Source organism: Hyalella azteca, unplaced genomic scaffold (assembly GCF_000764305.2).
Source record: "Hyalella azteca isolate HAZT.00-mixed unplaced genomic scaffold, Hazt_2.0.2 contig8729, whole genome shotgun sequence".
Classification (NCBI taxonomy): domain Eukaryota; kingdom Metazoa; phylum Arthropoda; class Malacostraca; order Amphipoda; family Hyalellidae; genus Hyalella; species Hyalella azteca.
This window is the reverse complement of record NW_025938814.1, coordinates 94,015-112,217: the sequence shown is the minus strand read 5'-3', so window position 1 is coordinate 112,217 and position 18,203 is coordinate 94,015. Positions and strand designations below refer to the sequence as shown.

The following is an 18,203-nucleotide window of genomic DNA, read 5'->3' as shown; positions in this document are numbered from 1 at the left end:
ACACATGACGACTCGTGCAACATTTGAGCAATCTCGTTACAAGGAAATCTCACCGTATTTTAGAGCAATACTGCCTGCAGCTCGAGTATTTAGTCGATCAATACTCGCTGCCGCTCGAGTATTTAGTCGAGCAATACCCCCTGCCGCCGGAGTCTAAATAAATTTGCTCTTGATTTGTACTGATGATTTGTGCCACCTCTTAGATTCAATATTTGAGTTAGGGTTACGCTATCTATATTATGAGCTGATAATTTTAAGACGGCCTAATAATTTTTATCTATTGAACAAAATGATTGCTTAAACTGATTTCGGAACGTTTTTCGTTCCTTCTTTAGTCCGATTATTTTAGGTATGGTATTAGCATCATTAACCATCAATAATGAATAAAATGCCTAACAATTGTCAATTTTTATACTTTACAGTGGTTAAAAAAACTGTTTCTGAGAAGCTGTAAGGAAAGCCGCACAATGTGAACGTCCCGCTTTTTCATCGTGAAACTAATTCATAAATGATCCGATTTACTACGAGTAACGCCACTAACGTGGGCACTGCGCGCAGTGTCCTGGAATTGTGAAGAATATTGCTAAGCCGGCGCCTGGGGGGCGCGCAGGAATGTCGGTATGAGCACGACAGAATTCATCAACTTTATGAAGCTTGAACTTGGAAATAAGGTAAAATTCCTTAAAAATAAAGCAAAAATCCTTTAAAAATAAAGTAAAAGGTCTTTTGAAATGAAGTTAAAATAATAGGAAATGAAGTTAATAATTATGGAAGTAGAGTTAAAAACATTGAAAATGGAGTAAAAATGCTTGGAAATAAAGTTAATATCCATCGAAATAAAGTGAAAATCCTTTTAAACGAAATTAAATTCCTTGAAATAAAATTGAAATCCTGGGAAATAAAGTTAAATTCCTGGGAATAAAGTTTAAATTCTTGTAAATAAAGTAAAAAATCTTTTAAAAGAAAATTAAAATCCCGGGAAATAAAGTTAAAATCCATGGAAATTAAAGCTGAACTTTGCAAGGAGGAAACTCGGTGCTCTCTGCCGTGGAAAACATAAAAAAATATAGTAACTCAGTACTCACTGCAGTGAGTGACAGAGAGCGCATTTTCTCGTCGACGAAAACTTGAGGTCACGGACGGACGGACAGACGGACGGACAGACGGACAGACAGACATGGCGAGCACAATAGTGCATTTTTTCCATAAATGAAAAAATGCGTTAAAAATATCATCCAGTGTTTCAAGCATTTTCTTATTCTGTCCAAACTAATAACCACTCAACAAAATAATGCTATAGCACGTGACATTTTGTTTTATCTTGTCAATTTAGCGGAACACTCTTTTGATCGCACCATATTTTCCATCCGAAGTGATATCCTTAATTAGCATCCATTCAGTGCCGATATAAAATAATATGTAAGCCCTGTACGCAATAAGTAATGCACTGTGATGAACATTTCTCGACGATATCAACAAATGCTTACTTCATAAATTTGCTTGAATCTCAAGTTAACCGAGAAATTGAAAGAAGTTGCTTTAACAACTTTATCAGTTGTTATTGAAATTGTTGATTGATATTGATTGATTGTTGATTGATTTTTCGTTCCTTACTCCGTTTAGTAAGCAATTACGGCGTAATTTCTTTGTATACATTTCTAGAGACAAAAATTTCTTTATGAACTTAAGTTGTATTCACTGATGTTTACATAACACGATAGCGGAACTGTATACGAAACCGTTCGATGGAGATGTGATGAAATTAGGCGTCATATTTTTTTTTAATTCAAGGTACAAATATTGAAAAGATGATGCAGGAAAGACAGATGCCGAACAGTGCACAACAGTTATTTGCAGCCGCAACTCATTCCCCGTCTAATTGATGTGAAACAAAACAACGCTAATTTTTTCTTGGTATGAGGCTAAAACAAAAAAAAGTCCTACGATATACTAGATTCCCCCTGCGCTTGTTTTTACAACTTTGTTTATAATTTCAGATATTTAATTGAGAAATGAATAACATTTGCAGAAAAAATCGCACAAATGTCGCTGGAATAAAATTCTGTATGGTTTTAGATGATAGTGAACAACGAGTTCGAATTGAGAATTAAGAGATTACATAAGGTGTCGTCAAAGTTTTACGATTAAACTTTTTGCATATTTGAATAAAAAACGAGAAGCCTTGATTAATTAATCCTATGCGCTTCGGCATCGTTCACCAAATTGTACTAATATAAATATTTTTTCTAGACAGTTTGGAATGAACTTTATCGATATTAACTGTAATTCGTGTATTATTAAAAGGGTTTCTAAATGTGATGTATTGAGTTGTACTGTACACCGTTACTAGTTCGCTGAAAAAAATACGAAATTGGAATTTTTATACCCTTCAGGCTTGGCTGTAAGAAATATTTTTCGCTTTTGGTCGTTAAAACAGCCTCTGTATCGGGGATTCCGTTACCTGGAGGCCGTAAGAAACTTAATGAGCCAGAAGCTATCCCGTGATGGATGGACTCAAAGAGACGTTGCACGTTTATAATAAAGAAAACTAATTAAATTTCGTGAAAACAAGGTGGTAGATAAAATCATCTTTCATCTCAACGATAAAGACGTCAAAATATCTCTCTAATAAACTGACTTATTTTGTTCAAATAGTTCTAACACAACACTGAAGTTATCCTGACGTGCACGTTCAAGTAGCCAATTGTTGACTCTAACACAACACATAAATGCCAAGCACCATATCGAACCCGGTGGAAGTCTAGTAGCTCTTTCAAACTATGGTTAGTCTAAAACGATCCGGTCAAATGACACGATTTTTGATCTTCTGTGAACAAGGTACGAAAAGGAAACGAATCGGCGACATCAGGCCTACACTTCAGCGCCGACATCACTATTATTGTTGTTATGTTATGATAATATACGTTTAAAAATTACTTTTTAAAAACAACATTTTTTAAGAATACAGTTTCTCCAATATTAAAGATGTACAATGACTTTCTCATTTTATTTTAGAATATTAAAAAAAAAATAATTTTTTTCACATTTTTTAATATATAATTTTTTCAAAATTATTTATTCTGTCAATTGATTCATGCATTGCCTCCGACTTCACACAAGTGTGCAAAATTTCAGATTAATTGGACAGGTAAAAGTGTGTCAAATATCAGTTATAAGATTTGTAGCAGACAAAATTATTTTTTCAATTTTTGGAATATTGAAAAAATAATAATTTAAAATTTTTAAATCATTTATTTTGTCATTTGATTCTTGCATTGCCTCCAACTTTACGCAAGTGTGCAAAATTTCAGATCGATAGGATAAGTAGAAGTGTGCTAATTTTCGATTATAAGATTTGTAGCAGACAGACAGACATACAGACAGAAAAACAAGAAATGAAGTTAAAGAGAAGTGTTGTAAAATGGAACTGAATCGAGCTGAGGGATTTTCACAGTAGTAAATTTTCATCTAGAATTAGCATGGAATAGGTATCGCATAAAGGATTAAACTGATCACAAACATGGGGACCAAACAATTTAATGAATAAAGTAGAGCGATAGAGATCTCAGAAGCATTAAATTTTCAATAAATATTCTAATAATTACGCATTTACGAATACATTTCCGATTTATCAATAGAATAGCAAAAATTGTAATCAATTGACTTCGTTGATTTACTCATCCCAGTTTACGCAGATGACCACGCTTATTTTTCCTTTTACACAACTAAACAATAACTGTAGCAGACGGAAAAATTCGTACACAAATTCCCAAATGAAACTTGCGTATCTTTCAGAACAGCAACAGCAATACTCTAGCACAGCAACAGGAAAATACGCTATGGGCACCTAAGTGCTTGCTCACTTCCTACTTTTTCCCGACAGAGAAGAACGGATGCCAATTTAGAGAGGAGAGTCGTAATGATCGCTGGCCATCATAGACGGAAACACCGCGCGTTTCTTCTTAATGGGAACGCAATGCAGGTTTTAATAGATATTCTCACACCGCAGATGACGGCCATCGAAGCAACCGCAAAGAGCGTGTGGCACCATGACCGACGGAGATGAATCTTCGTTTGCCTAGTATTTTGCATCGGCATGTTCAGGAACGTTCGGAAAACGGGTATTACAAGGAATATGTTTGTTGTACCAGGAAAATGCGGATACTTCACATACTACTACAATTTATAAATTTGAGAAAAAATGATTGCATTTAAAAATTTGCCGAGTAGAGGATTAAGTAAAGCCTGAAGTGCCGCCATAACGTTTACTTAAAGAACATAAGGTAAGTAATACATCGGATGTACAAACAAGAATCGGCTTTGCTCTACAGATTATGTGTGTCTATTCTGATTTGAAGCGTCAAATATTAGAATCAAATTTTGTAAACAATAAAATCGGACAGCAAGAGTAACTAACAGTTTTGATTAGGGAGCGAGATTAGCATCCTGGAAATTGAACAATATTTCATAACAAATTCCAATACCGAGGGAAAGCAGCGAATTTCATAAGAGATAAAGCTGAATTAAGTCAAGTGAACCTCAAAATATAAAAAAATATAACTCAGTACTCACTGCAGTGAGTGACAGAGAGCGCATTTTCTCGTCGACGAAAACGTGGTCACGGACAGACGGACGGACATGACGAGCAAAATAGCGCCTTTTTTCCATAAATGAGAAAATGCGCTAAAAAAATATTTCAGAACAAAGCAAAATTTTGTGCAGAAATAAAGTGTACCTTTACATCAACTGTCGCTTCCAATAGAAACGTAGAAATAGCATTCAGAGACCGAGCTGCCATACGAGGGATTAAAGCACCAGCCAAATTATACAATATAAAAATGATGTCTTAAAATACTTATGTTCAATTCAACAAAATAAAAAATCACTGAGTAGGACACTCACGAAATATTCAGAGCGCCAAGTTTTAATTATAACTTTTAAATACCGGCGCCAGAAATTATTTTCCAAATCAAGTAAGAATCAGTACATGGCCTCGGTAAATTTTAGTGAATAAAAAATGAAGATGATATATTTTGCGTGAAAAATTACGATCAATTGTTTTACATCGATAATAAATTTTGCGGCCGAGATAGCGTAATTTTGTCTTGAGTTATCCAAGTAACATTTTGAATTAAGTTATCGTACTGCCGCCAACATTTGAACACAACTCGCTTAATATGGTCATTGTTATGAATTGGATCAGTGAGTTCGCTCGATTCTGACGCGTGCATTAGAGTATATTAAATTCTGGTCCAAAAGAATAATTATTCTTACATTCTGGCACGCCGCAAGCTTTGCGCGTGCGACGTATCTGGTATACTTGAGAGCGCAAATGAAATTATTCCTGAATTAGAAAAATTTCCGCAAAATAACGGAGTGCCGACATAGAAGATTCAAGAGAAAATGAACTGAGGGATGATATTCGTATGGGAGGGTTGTAATATACCGGCAAGGGTTCAGAAACGTTCTTAAAAACCATGTGATGCGGAGTCTCATGCGGGGAATGAGTTCTTAAATCTGGTGATGGTATCGAGAAAAAACGGTCTGTAGACGGACAATGTAACTGTGATGGGATGTCGGCATAAAATTCATTGACATTTTGAGTGCAATGAAGTAGCTCGGAATAAACAACAGGTTGGAAGATGTACATAACACGAATAATAATATCAGAGCAAGAAATTTACAAATTAAAGAAGTAAAATAAATTTTTCCATAATAGTTTCAAATTATTCGGAGAAAAGTCGCCAATAAACTAGAATGACCATCAATTGGAGAAATTTTCTAATTTTATACCCGGGCGCGATAGAAGGTGCGGTGTTAGGGCAGCACTCGAAGTTTCGACCGGTCAGTGACTGTTATAAAGTGACGAGGTCGACCAGATTCGTCTTTGGCTGCGTCATGTTTTCAGGAAAATATTTAGTGAGAACATTAAAGAGTTCCGAGCGGTGGCGGTGACGCCAGGCGATCAGCTGCTCCGTGGACGAGGGAGAACCAGGCATCGAAATTTCCGGCAGAGTTAAGGAATTTTCGGGTAACATTAATGAATTATCCTGCATCGTTAGCGAATTACTCCCACTCATGTCCATGAGTAGTGGAGACGAGGATGCAGAAGCCCTGGCATCGCTATTGAGGAGATCGAGATTGGGAGGAAGTTGAGGGGAAAGAAGATCAGAGAAGAGGGGGAGGTTCTGGGGAGGAGGTTGGGGAAGAGATGTTAGAGGCGGCGGCTGACAAATTTCAGGATCTGGTGGCTGGAAGAGCGTGCAAGCCAAGCGCTGCAGTTCAGTCACCTGCGAAAGAGGCAATTAATCATTGTGCATTATACTTTTTACATTCATGATTCGCTGAATAATTAAATAAGAAAATTATTCCCATTATTTAAATTTTGGTTTTTGGACTTGCAAAATAAAGGCTGATGATGTCAGAAATTTGATTGAATTTCAAGATGAACTCAAGTCTTGCTAATTAGTCGAGGCGACGCTATGGTCAGCTACTTAATTTCTACTCAAATTACAGGAATAAAATTCTACTCTCACTTGTTCAGGGTTGTTGTGGTCGACAGCTTCATGCAGCTCCGTCTGAAGGTAGCGCAGTGCTTCGGACGAGTCACGAACTGCGAGCTCTTCGTACCTGCGTAGATATATAAATATAATACCTATATATATATTATATATAATATATACATTGCAGGTATGTGTTACCAAATATAACTACGCTAATCACCGCCAGCCATTTCAAATACATATATACGCACTTCATTAGCACTATTATTATTAGTATTAAATCACACTATAACCATGAATTAAAAAAGAAAGAAAACATCTAGTAGATTCACCATATTTGCACCGAAAACGTTTTTGATGAAGAAATGGTTTGATTTAATAATTTAATTTGGGTTTTCTTTGATTTTAAATTCTTAATTAAATACAGATACACGTATACGACAGAGATATCTAAAGAAAATGCGGTACTGACTACCGAGTGTATCTATAATTATGGAATTAAAATTAAATGTTGGGCATGTAGAAAATGATTTAAATTAATGAGGGACAGACCCAAAAATTATGCCAAACGTATTGATACGAAACAATAGTTGTCGATATCCAGTATCCACAACAGATTTTAAAAAGAGTTATGTGAAAAGTTAAAAACGATAAAAAAGAAGAACTTGAACTCCTTATTGATAGAGATTTTATATAAACTCGGTTCAAACCAGTTGATACTTGCCAGCTTTTCCTGATTATGAAGACGATTTCTTGCAACAGCTTCTCTGGACTTGGTCGACTGAGCTGCAGGGACCAGAAGTCATCGAGGCGCATCTTGGGTTGCTGATGTCGGCCTGGGTTGCCGCCGAACATGTAATGTATCTGCACGAATAAAAAGGTGCTACAACAAAATATACTTGTATCTTTCGCAACAAAAGTATCACGGGAAGATTAAAGGTTTGACACAGGCAAGAGTATTGTCACTCGCAGCTATGCAGCCCTGATTCGCTTCATCTTGCAGCTATGCTTCTCTGACACATTAAATTTTCGGCTGTTTTCTTCACATTCGTATCTAATTTTTAGTTATTCTTCCCTGGCACATTGAACCCATGTAATACTTCATTTACGTCCAACCTGATAACGTATTCTCCCTGACTCACTTTCAGCTTGTAGCTACACTCCCTGACTCACTTTCAACTTGTAGCTACTCTCCCTGACTCACTTTCAGCTTGTAGCTACACTCCCTGACTCACTTTCAACTTGTAGCTACTTTACGCGACTCACTTTTAGCTCGCAGCTACTCTTCTTGCTCCACTTTTAGCCTGCAGCTACTCTCCCTGACTCACTTTTACCCGGCAGCTACTCTCTCTGACTCACTTTCAGCTTCCAGCTATTCTCTCTCAGACTCACTTTTTGCTAGCACCTACTCTCTCTGACTCACTTTTAGCTAGCAGCTACTCTCCCTGACTCATTTTCAGCTTCCAGCTATTCTCTCAGACTCACTTTTGGCTAGCAGCTACTCTCCCTGACTCACTTTCAGCTTCCAGCTATTCTCCTAGACTCACTTTTAGCCTGCAGCTAGTGCTACTCCCTCTGACTCACTTTTGGCTAGCACATACTCTTCCTGACTCACTTTCAGCTCGCAGATATTCTCCCTGACTCACCTTGTTGACGTGGTCGTACACGAGCTGGTGGGCAAAGCGAGGGCAAGGTTCGTCTCGGTTATCTGGGCCGTCGCCGGAAAGTTCGTTGTGGTAAATGCAGGACCTGACGGAAAATAAAATTTGTTAGCTGTGGTTGTCATCGACCATATTCATGCACAAGTATACAAACGGGAAATGATTTAGCAATAATGATTAATTAAAATGGTTGGAAATAACAATCGATAAATTGAACGAGTGAAGCTTGATATTAGCTAGACTAATGGCAACAAATTATAAAAAATTTACTTCTTGAAAGACCTTACCATTTGTTATGAGGAATGCTGTACACCCAAAAAGAATTGCACACCGTATCTTGCTTGTCTTTCTCCTTGCTGAGCCCCTGAAAGAAATCTCGAGATGAAGGTGGATATAAATGCTAACATATCCAGCCGTTGTAGTGGATGCGTTGGTAGCAAGGCAAATATTGTTGATTTATAGTAAAATAGCAAGTTAAAGTAACCTTCATATCATTCTTTGCTGTAAAAGCCTTCTTACACACTCGAAAATATTCAACAGCATTTCTAGTTTTTATCGCACGCTAAACATAACCTGACGATTTCACCTATTAGCCCAGAATCAATCTTTATAAACAATTACGTAACTTAACACATCTCCCCATCTCTATTAATATAGTTATAATTACTTAACACATCCCCATCTCTATAATTACTTAACACATCTCCCCATCTCTATTAATGTACAAGTTTTCAATACATAAAAGGGCATAACAATAAAGCATCATAATAACAACACAAATATAAATACAAACCCGCCTAAAAAGTACACTAAAAGCGACGCGGGTTACAACAAAAACTGCTACCCTGCACTCACGGACAGAACATGAATTTCCTCAAGTACGGGATCAATGGTAGCTTTCTGAGTGAAGCCTGCAGGGGGGACGTCGCTGTGACGGGGCGGGAAGGAGGCCCCTAGAAGAGCCCCTCCCTCCAGGATGTTCAGGCCCTGGGCTGAGGACGCGACGCCTGGGGGCCGCACTGCGCTGATAGAGGCGCATCCTCGGGGGGAGTTCTTCTCGTTGATGCACGTGATGACATCCGTGTCCACCTGAGACACGAGCAAGTAAATAATACGGTGATGCACGTGATGACATCCGTGTCCACCTGAGACACGGGCAAGTAAATAATACGGTGATGCACGTGATGACATCCGTGTCCACCTGAGACACGGGCAAGTAAATAATACGGTGATGCACGTGATGACATCCGTGTCCACCTGAGGCACGGGCAAGTAAATAATACGTTGATGCACGTGATTACATCCGTGTCCACCTGAGACACGGGCAAGTACAATTGTACATTTGTGGATGTGATCGCATTCGTTTAAAGCTCAGGCACGGTCAAGTAGTTATACGTTGATGCACGTGATCTGTAATATTTTCTAAATAGAATGAAAATATCACTTGAAAATATCAACGTAAATGAAAAATGATTTAGAATAAGTTAAAACTAAATTTAGATCACAAGTGGATTAAAAACATAGTAAGATGATAATGCAAAATAATAATAATAATAATAATAATAAACAATTAATTTTTTAGCTTAAAATTCTGCTACAAATGTGAGGAACTGTTTAGGCTCAAGAAGCAAAAGCCTCACCTGATATGTGAAGAAGTCAGTGAGGTATTCCTTGTTTCGTTGGCCCGCCAATATGAAGAGTTGTCGAGTGATCTGCACGTAAGAATATATGTCACCACAAGCAATGCTTTCTAATCAAAAAAATATTCACCTGAATTGTAGTGAGACACAATCACCGCAACATGTAAGGCGCTCTACTTGGGGCTAGCTTTTGCAATAATATTGCAAGTCAATATAAACAACGTACTAAATCCCAGTCCTGAGTAATAGAGTCATAAGAAAAGTTGCCCTAAAGAATGAAGAAGTATTGATTGTCCGACGTAAAGTAAGTTTTCACGATTACTGAAGTAATAATATGCGTTCGAAAATTACTTATTGAAGACAACCCATCTAAAGAATCTAATGTCTTAGATGTTACACATGTACAATGAATTTCTAATTCTATTTTCAAAGATAAAAAAATCCAATTTTAAATTTTTTAAATATTAAAAAAAATTATATTTTCAAAATTATTTATTCTCTCAATTGATTCAAGCATTGTCTCCTACTTTACGCAAGTGTGCAAAATGTCAGATCGTTTGGAGAGGTAGAAGTGTTTTAAATATCGATTATAAGATTTGTAGCAGACAGACAAACAAACTACAAGAAGTGAAGTTAAAGAGAAGTGATGTAAAAAGAGAAGCTGGCTTACAGGGTGAAAAAGCATTGAATGTCCGACGCGGGACCTGAGCGACGAGCTGCCTGACGACGATGACGACGAAGACGTTGAAGGCGACGAAATATTAGACGAGTTGAGAGACCGCGACGACGACGAGGCAGCGACAGCCGCTGACACTGACGGCGATGCGGGAGCATCTCGGCTGATGTCAGACACGCGGCCGGTAAAAGTACCAGTACTTGAACCTAACATGGAAAGAATTGTTTTAAAATTGATCGCAAATGTTCATTGAGGGAGCATGATAAAAGACAGTTGACAACACTTTGCGATTATTCATAAAAATATATTGATTTAAGCGTGGTTTACGGGCAGGGGCAGGGTCGTCCTCCCTGAGGCAGGTCCATGTGTTGGTCGCGACGTCGTAGCGGTAGAGGCCTGAGAACTGCAGCTCGGCGGGGGAGAAGCCGCCGTTGCTGCTCACCGAGCGCTCGTTCTCCAGGCTCACGCTGAGCGAACACGTTCAAAGCAGGCATGCATTAATGACTCGACAACGGCTCGTATTTTTAAAATTCGCCACACTGAAAAATGTATCCTTATAATCGTACCTAATGTAGGCACAATTGTACCAATGTAGTCCCAACACCGTTGATAAAATATTTGCATGTTAAGAACAAACAAAGAATTTCTAGCAGCATAAACTTGAAACTAAGATATAAAAGAAATTGAAAGAAGAATTGAATTGAATTGGTATTAGCGTGTAACAAAACGTTTCCATAGCACGAGAATACATAACACTTGAAAACGAGTGAAACTATATGGGCTACTTTAACAAATTACATACAATTCAGAAAACAGAAATGAGTGTAGCTATCTACAGATATATCTTATAAAATAGAATAAAATAGTTGATCAACTCACCCTTCCCAACGCGACTGCGTCAACACTCGGCCACCAAAAACATAAATAACTCTTTTCTCGGCGTCCATGACCATCTGGTGGTCAAACACGAGGCGAGGGCCACCCACTTCGGCGGTATCTTCAGTTATTAGGGTCCATCGGCCGCTGTCCAGCTCGTAAAGATAAAAATCGCTCTGCCCACCAGTGAAATTGTTAAAAATTAAACTGCCATATTTTCTTACGTGCACACCAAGTTCAACTAGAAAATGAAATAGATTAATAGACATAAATTTCTCACTGCGACTGATGGAAGTGCCATGCAACATTCATGAGAGTAAATATCTGTTAACATATTAATGAGGTCTGCATGTTATTACCAACAATGCCGATCATGTAGACAGATAAGTGAATACTTGAGCCGGTAAATAAGAGAAAAATTTACCTTGAGGTTGTCAGCGGTGCGCATTTTGCTGTCAACGTAGCGGCCGAGCGTGAAGAGCTGACGACGCTCTGAGTCCAGGCAGAGCTTGTGGCAAGAACGGGGGCTCGGACCACCCTGAGGTACAATCGTTTGGTTATTTGAAAATCAAGCACTTTATTATTTTTCTACGTGAAACAAGTCACAAAAAGGTCGAAAGTACCAAAAATGCAGACTGGACTTTCATTTTTGACATTTAATATGTTGATTTTACGAAACACAAGATCCGGATGTAATTAGCTGCCTTGATATCAGATTCACGAGTGCCAGCTCAGGCAAATGTTTAGTTGCAAAAGACAAATAGATTACCAAAGTACCTGACGACTAAAATTATTTGAAAAAAAGTTAAAAATGGGGTTGGAATACCTGGATCCGAGTGTCGGGAGAAATGCAGGACCACTCGTTGGCAGGGATATTATAGCACCATAAGTCGCTGAGGTCTTCCTGGCCATCCCAACCGCCGAAGAGATAAATGCTCTGCAACACAACCACAACCTTGTTATTCTATGAATACAACCAAATTATAAAATGAGAAGTTGCGATTGAAGTTACCAGTCACAATTTAAGGAGTCAATCTAAAAAAATATAACTCAGTACTCATTGCAGTGAGTGACAGAGAGCGCATTTTCTCGTCTACGAAAACGTGAAGTCACGGACGGACAGACAGACAGACGGACGGACATGAAGAGCAGAATAGCGCCTTTTTTTCCATAAATGAGAAACCAACAAAACCAATCAGAAAAACAACTACCGGCGAGTGGCCGCCCCTCACCTGAGTCTGGGTATCACAGCAGAGCTGGTGGCCGCCCCTCATGCCGGGCGAGGTGTTTGGAGCAGCTCCAGGCGGCGGTATGAGCTGGCGCCACACAGGTGCCAGCGGCTGGCCACTCAAATATTCATTAAAAAGACCGCCTGCGGAATGTTTTAGTCACCCATATTATTCCCACTCTTTCACAGAGTATATATTTTGCTACCATATGCAGTTCAGTAACATAAATTTGGAAAGCAAATTAATTGCTGAAATGACAATCCTACAAAGCAAAATTACTTCAAAGTAAATTTTGATTCTGAGCTGATAAATTCATTCTGAATGTAGAGAGCCTAATGAAGAGTAAGAAAAAGTTAGCTGGTAGTAATAATGATTGTATAATTAGAGTAATACTTACTTTGAAGGGCTCTAGAGATAAGGTTCTCAACAAGCTCAGTGCCGTCATGCTCTGTACACGCCTGGTACAGTCGCGTCAGCACAGGGTGCTCTAGGCGGGTGTTGGCTTCTCTCGACAGAGCAGTGAAGGCTTCTATGTAACGGTTGTGACGGAGGTGTTTCAAGCACACTCTCAGGGCTTCACGCTCGCAGTGCTGCCAATAACAGAATTGAGTTTGATAACACCGTGATTCATTAAATGCTAGTGGAAGACAAACTACACACTGGCAATGCAGCAATGATGCCTAAAATAAGTAGCATGCATCTCTTGGACAGGAAAGAAAGTAAATAAATAGTGAATTTATTTTGAATGAAAACATTCATGAGTATTAGACTAAGATTAGACTAAGTTTCAGTATTAGACTAGGAGATCTGTTTGAAGCATTGAATTTTACATTTGATGTCAATTTCGATAAACTTAACTCAAAATGGCAATTGAAACACTCATTATTGAGTGACAACACTGCAGCAAGTTAAATCTGGGCAACTGAGCTCACAAGCGTGTACGTGTGGATGCAGCGCCGAACCAAAGCAGGGTCTGGACAGCCTGAGAGAGCCACGTGCCAAATACTGAAGTTGAATGTTGATCCCCAGGCCTGAAAAGGTGTAGTAAATACGGTATTGGTCATTTATTTAATGCAAATTGCATCTGCAATGAGAACTACAAATGGATATGATTTTTGTTTACGGTTGAAGAAAAATTATTTTTTATTGTTAAGGACTATGCTCAGCTACGCTTTTCAGAAGAATGCTTCAACAAACCTTTATTTTTTTATGAGAATATACATTGAAGACTCAAATTGTTAATACCTAAATATATTTAATAGAACTGCTTGTATACATGACAATAAAAAATTTCTAGTATCAACAAAATTTTCCAACAATATTCTTCATAACATGTACTACCTCACCTGCAGGGGTAGGAGTTTGATGTAACGAACTGGGAAGGGCATATCAGCAACGGTGTGCTTCAAGCTAAAAGTCTCAGGGTGTGGGTCATTCTTCAGGCCACTGAGTGATGAAAGATTTAGAAATAATTTTTTAAGGAAAGCATGATATGTACATTCAGAACATAATATATAGGGACACATTCATTGACATTAAATGTAACTAATATACTGAAAATGATATAGATATTAAATTTATCCAAAAAATGATTTATATTAAGCACAAATCATTAACAAGGGAGTTATTAATAATACTTGCCCATCAAAGAGAAGCATCATGTGATCTTCAGTGAGGCCTCCCCATACTTGAAGCTTTTTCACATTGCAAACATGGCTCTTCTCATATTTACCAAATGTAATGCTTGTCACAATTGCAGGGCTCTCCAGCTTCATTACAAGAAACTGAAAGTTTTTAAATTTTAATAAATTTTTTGGAGAAAATTACAACTTTTTAATGAGAAATTTTTGATGCAAAAAATTGTGCAAGTGACAAAATTCACTTAAATCAATATTTAGACAGAGAAATAAAAACTAATAAAATAATATCAAAATTCAATGTTTGTATTCATAGCAATTTTATACATCATAAATTTCTAGTCATTTTGTTTTCTAGACATTGAAATTCATCACACAGTTAATTCATTTATTCATAGTTGGAAGTAAGGGTTCAGCACCTGTGGCGGAACATGGGAGTCTGAAGACCATCGTGAAGTCTGATCCTGGGGATTGTCCACCAAGATATTTCTGGAAAACAAAAAAATGTATAAAAAGGAGGGTTCTAAACAAAAATCAAACTAGGAGTAAATTCATACAAAAATATTTTGCTCAAGACTTTTGAGAGAAGAAATTACAGCAGTTGAGTGATTACTGATAAACAAATCTTCTTTTCAAGCATCACCTGAATTCTTGTAGCAAGAAAATCTATAAATTTTGCAGTCATAACGAACAAAGTTATTAGCTCTTGAATACCGTACATAAATTACATTGTTTGCGTCATGAACACTTTTATTAACGCTGAGTTTATATCAATAATATCCTAGTGAATTGCTAATTTTGCTCAGGAATTATAAGTTATAACCAATAATATTTCATTCAAGAATTTTTTATCAAGAATTTATGAGCAAAAAAAAAATTTTTTTTCTTTTTTTATACTTGGTGAACTTGCAACTTGAGCAGACTAGGTAATGATAAAACAAAGGCAATAATAAAGCTACTAATGTTTAATTTGTTTACAATGTGGGAAGATTTAATTTGTTTAGAATATGAGATTAGAGCTTTAACTGTATATTATATGTGTGATGCCATGGTCAGGAAGATGTGCCAGGTGCGCGGGAATTTATTTTGTCATTTTGACGACCTGCGCGGTGCGCCGTACTATGCTGGTAAAAAAATGTGCCATGCACCGTACTTTAGAAAGCTAAAATAGTTCTACTATTTTAGTCGACAATATACTCGAGTATATTGACTACGCGAGTCGAACTGACAATAATAAAATGTAAGACATGTCTGGGTTACTTCTGACTCTTCCGCTTGTCCGCCTTGTCGGATACGGAACGGACGGTAATCGTAAACTGCGGCTATTATACATACGAAATGTAAACAGACGGTGTAGGTGTTCAGTGTTGCCATATGACTTTGGAGAAAATTTCTTCTAAAATAAAGTTCTAGATTTCTTATTCACCAAATTTCCGTATCAAGAAAAATCATATATTATTGAAAGATAATTAAAGGCATACTGTACTGAATAAGCCATTTTTCTAAATTTTTACTGAAGAATGTCAAATACTATAGGACCATGTGAAATAAATGGTATGCATGTCTGTTTTTATCTCATTCATAGGTGTTTTCTGGAAGTTTTTAATTTTAGCATTATTATCATGGGTATCCATAACCAAAATGCAAATTGGAATGTCAGGCAGAAGCCACCTATGAATCCAATAAAAATGCTTATGGTTGAGGATAATTTAATGTATTTCTATGGCCCCTGTTTAATTTTTCTTATGTAAATTAAGAAAAAGGTATATAATTATCAAAGATTTTTTAAATCACCCATATGAAACAATTCTTTTTCTCCACAACTTCCTGAAAATAAGAAAATTATGCCTGAAATTACAGAATGGATGTGGATCAAGAAGAATGAGTACAATACTAGTACAATAAGAACTTAAATTGCCAAATTTTATTAGCCAACACAATTTGGTGCAGTTGGTCCTATTACATACTAATTGGGCTAAAAAACTACAAATGAGTTGAGAAAAAGCGAAGCCATTCCTACTTACTCAGGGGCAAATTTTGAGGAGAAGCTGGAATACTTTTGAATGGTATATGCCAATTTAACAGTAGAATGAGAATGTAGAAGCTCCATTGATGTAGAAATTGGGAAATTTTTTGTTAATTAACATGTTATTTGCATAAATGCACCAGATTTCACTCAGAGGAAGATTGTTTGTTTGTTTGTTTGATGCTTATTGGAGCTTTGGAGACGCATCCATGTAGCTCCACGTCTGCAGGGGGATTTGGCTGTTCCAGAAGTCCCTCTCTGAGACATGTCTGAGTCTACATCGTCATCAGTCGATCCAGATGAATGGCTATTACTTTTTTTTCTACGTTTCCCCTTCCCCATCTTCCTATTCCCAAGTTAAGTGAAAGTAACCTACAAACTATCGAATCAGATACAAGATTGATTAGTTTAAAGAGAGCTACTCACGTACGTCCGTCTTCGACGAAGTCCGTTTTCCAACTCCTCAGAGGAAGAGCGAATCAGCGAAATTGTGTTACCGGATCAAGCAAAACAAGGCTCTCTATCCGCATATACGAAAACCCTGAAGATTGGATGGTCGTCTGGAAATAAACATAATAAATATAATATTAATGCAGACAAACATGATCCAAATCCATAATGAATTATGCCTATGAACAGGTGAAAAAAATGATGCACACCATGCTGAATATTAATCCAATTTGTTTTTCAATTAAGGTTCTTGTAAGTTTTTCGACGATTCTATGTACCATAAATTTTGAAAATTTTCTGTGATACAAAATGACACGAACTTGAGGGTAAAGGTTTACAAATGTCTCATATAATCATTTCATGAACGTGCTAAATTTGATTGGATCTAAATTTCTTGATGGAATTTTTTTTAATTGTCCTTATGTGCCCAATGTTTAGAATAGACTTGAATTGAAGTGTCGGCCCTGAAGAAATAGGCCCATGGCCTGTTGCCGAGCAGGCCATGGGCCTGCTCGGCTCCTCACAACAAGACTCCTCGACAGAAGGGACTCACAATCATCCACTGATAATATTAAAGTGGTGCCTTTTTTAATCTATCTGCATCAACCTTTCGCCAATTCTTAACTACTTGTTACCTTGCTGACTTTGACCGAAATTTTCACAGTTTTCTGACCAGAAAATTTTCACAGTTCTAATATTCTCAACTTTTCGGTTAACCTAAGCTAATCCGAAATCTATTTTTTTTTCGTTTTTGGCATCTGTCTTTTTCGAGCTCTAAATAGCGATTTCATGGTTCATTAAGCGGTAGGACTGTCGACTATTCTTAACATCGCATAACATTCACTTGCGCTTGTTGCGGGTCTCGAACACACGGCTCACAGCTACTATTTTGCTATGTTTAACCGCCCGGTCTCCTCGCCGATTCTGACAAGAAACTGGCGCACAGAGCTGGGTGGGGTTTAACCGGTACTCTCTACTTCAAGCTTGGTTCTCTGAACTGTAACCACAGGACCGTGTTTTATTAATGTCACCCGTCTAGACCTGTATGCTTCTTCAGCAAATGGAGGAGGCTTTTCGTGACCTTCCCTCAAATTTGCATCAAATTGTGGTGCTTGTTTCTACAGATATTATCAGAAATAATTATTTATTATGTATGAACATCTCGGAAGTTCTTTACTTATACTTTCAACGCAGCTTATTGGTGAATCTATCAGATTAATTGCATACTGAGGACATGTCGGTATATTAAAATCTGATAGAAAAAATTATCAGCTCTCTTCGCGAAGGTCATAATTATTTCAAAAAGAGGATAATTTGTATTAGTCATAACGGCTAGTTGTTATAAGTCTTATGAGAAAGAGGTTTAGCGTTGTAATGTATAATATACATTAAACTATACAATATATGATATACACTGCAGGGATGTATCCTGTTGAATAGTTGTACTTAAAGTTCTTACATAAAATGCCGATTTTTAACGGAATGCACTGTTCGTGCAATGAACA

General features: G+C 37.4%; 1 protein-coding gene across 1 annotated transcript; it reads right to left on the bottom strand.

Annotated features, from left to right (window-relative positions):
* Window positions 1-4,659: 4,659 nt before the first annotated feature.
* On the bottom strand, window positions 4,660-16,497 carry LOC108675010 (muskelin). The gene is made up of 19 exons (XM_018163002.2): window positions 16,247-16,497; window positions 14,642-14,711; window positions 14,227-14,369; window positions 13,932-14,031; window positions 13,518-13,616; window positions 12,983-13,175; window positions 12,589-12,728; window positions 12,183-12,293; window positions 11,781-11,894; window positions 11,360-11,532; window positions 10,808-10,947; window positions 10,475-10,686; window positions 9,805-9,876; window positions 9,020-9,253; window positions 8,452-8,528; window positions 8,150-8,252; window positions 7,228-7,367; window positions 6,537-6,630; window positions 4,660-6,290 (listed from the first exon to the last, which is right to left on the bottom strand). Exons 1-19 carry the CDS (start codon window positions 16,330-16,332, stop codon window positions 5,856-5,858), a joined length of 2,736 nt encoding a protein of 911 aa, XP_018018491.1. The 5' UTR covers window positions 16,333-16,497; the 3' UTR covers window positions 4,660-5,855.
* Window positions 16,498-18,203: the final 1,706 nt, after the last annotated feature.

Bases quoted from the DNA above. Each gene is read 5' to 3' on its own strand.
- LOC108675010 (XM_018163002.2), bottom strand. From the start codon at position 16,332: ATGGAGCTTCTACATTCTCATTCTACTGTTAAATTGGCATATACCATT. The intron at 14,032-14,226 runs GCAAGTATTATT...TTCATCACTCAG, and splicing joins ATGATGCTTCTCTTTGATGG to TGGCCTGAAGAATGACCCAC. The intron at 10,948-11,359 runs GTGAGTTGATCA...GTGTTCGCTCAG, and splicing joins ACGCAGTCGCGTTGGGAAGG to CGTGAGCCTGGAGAACGAGC.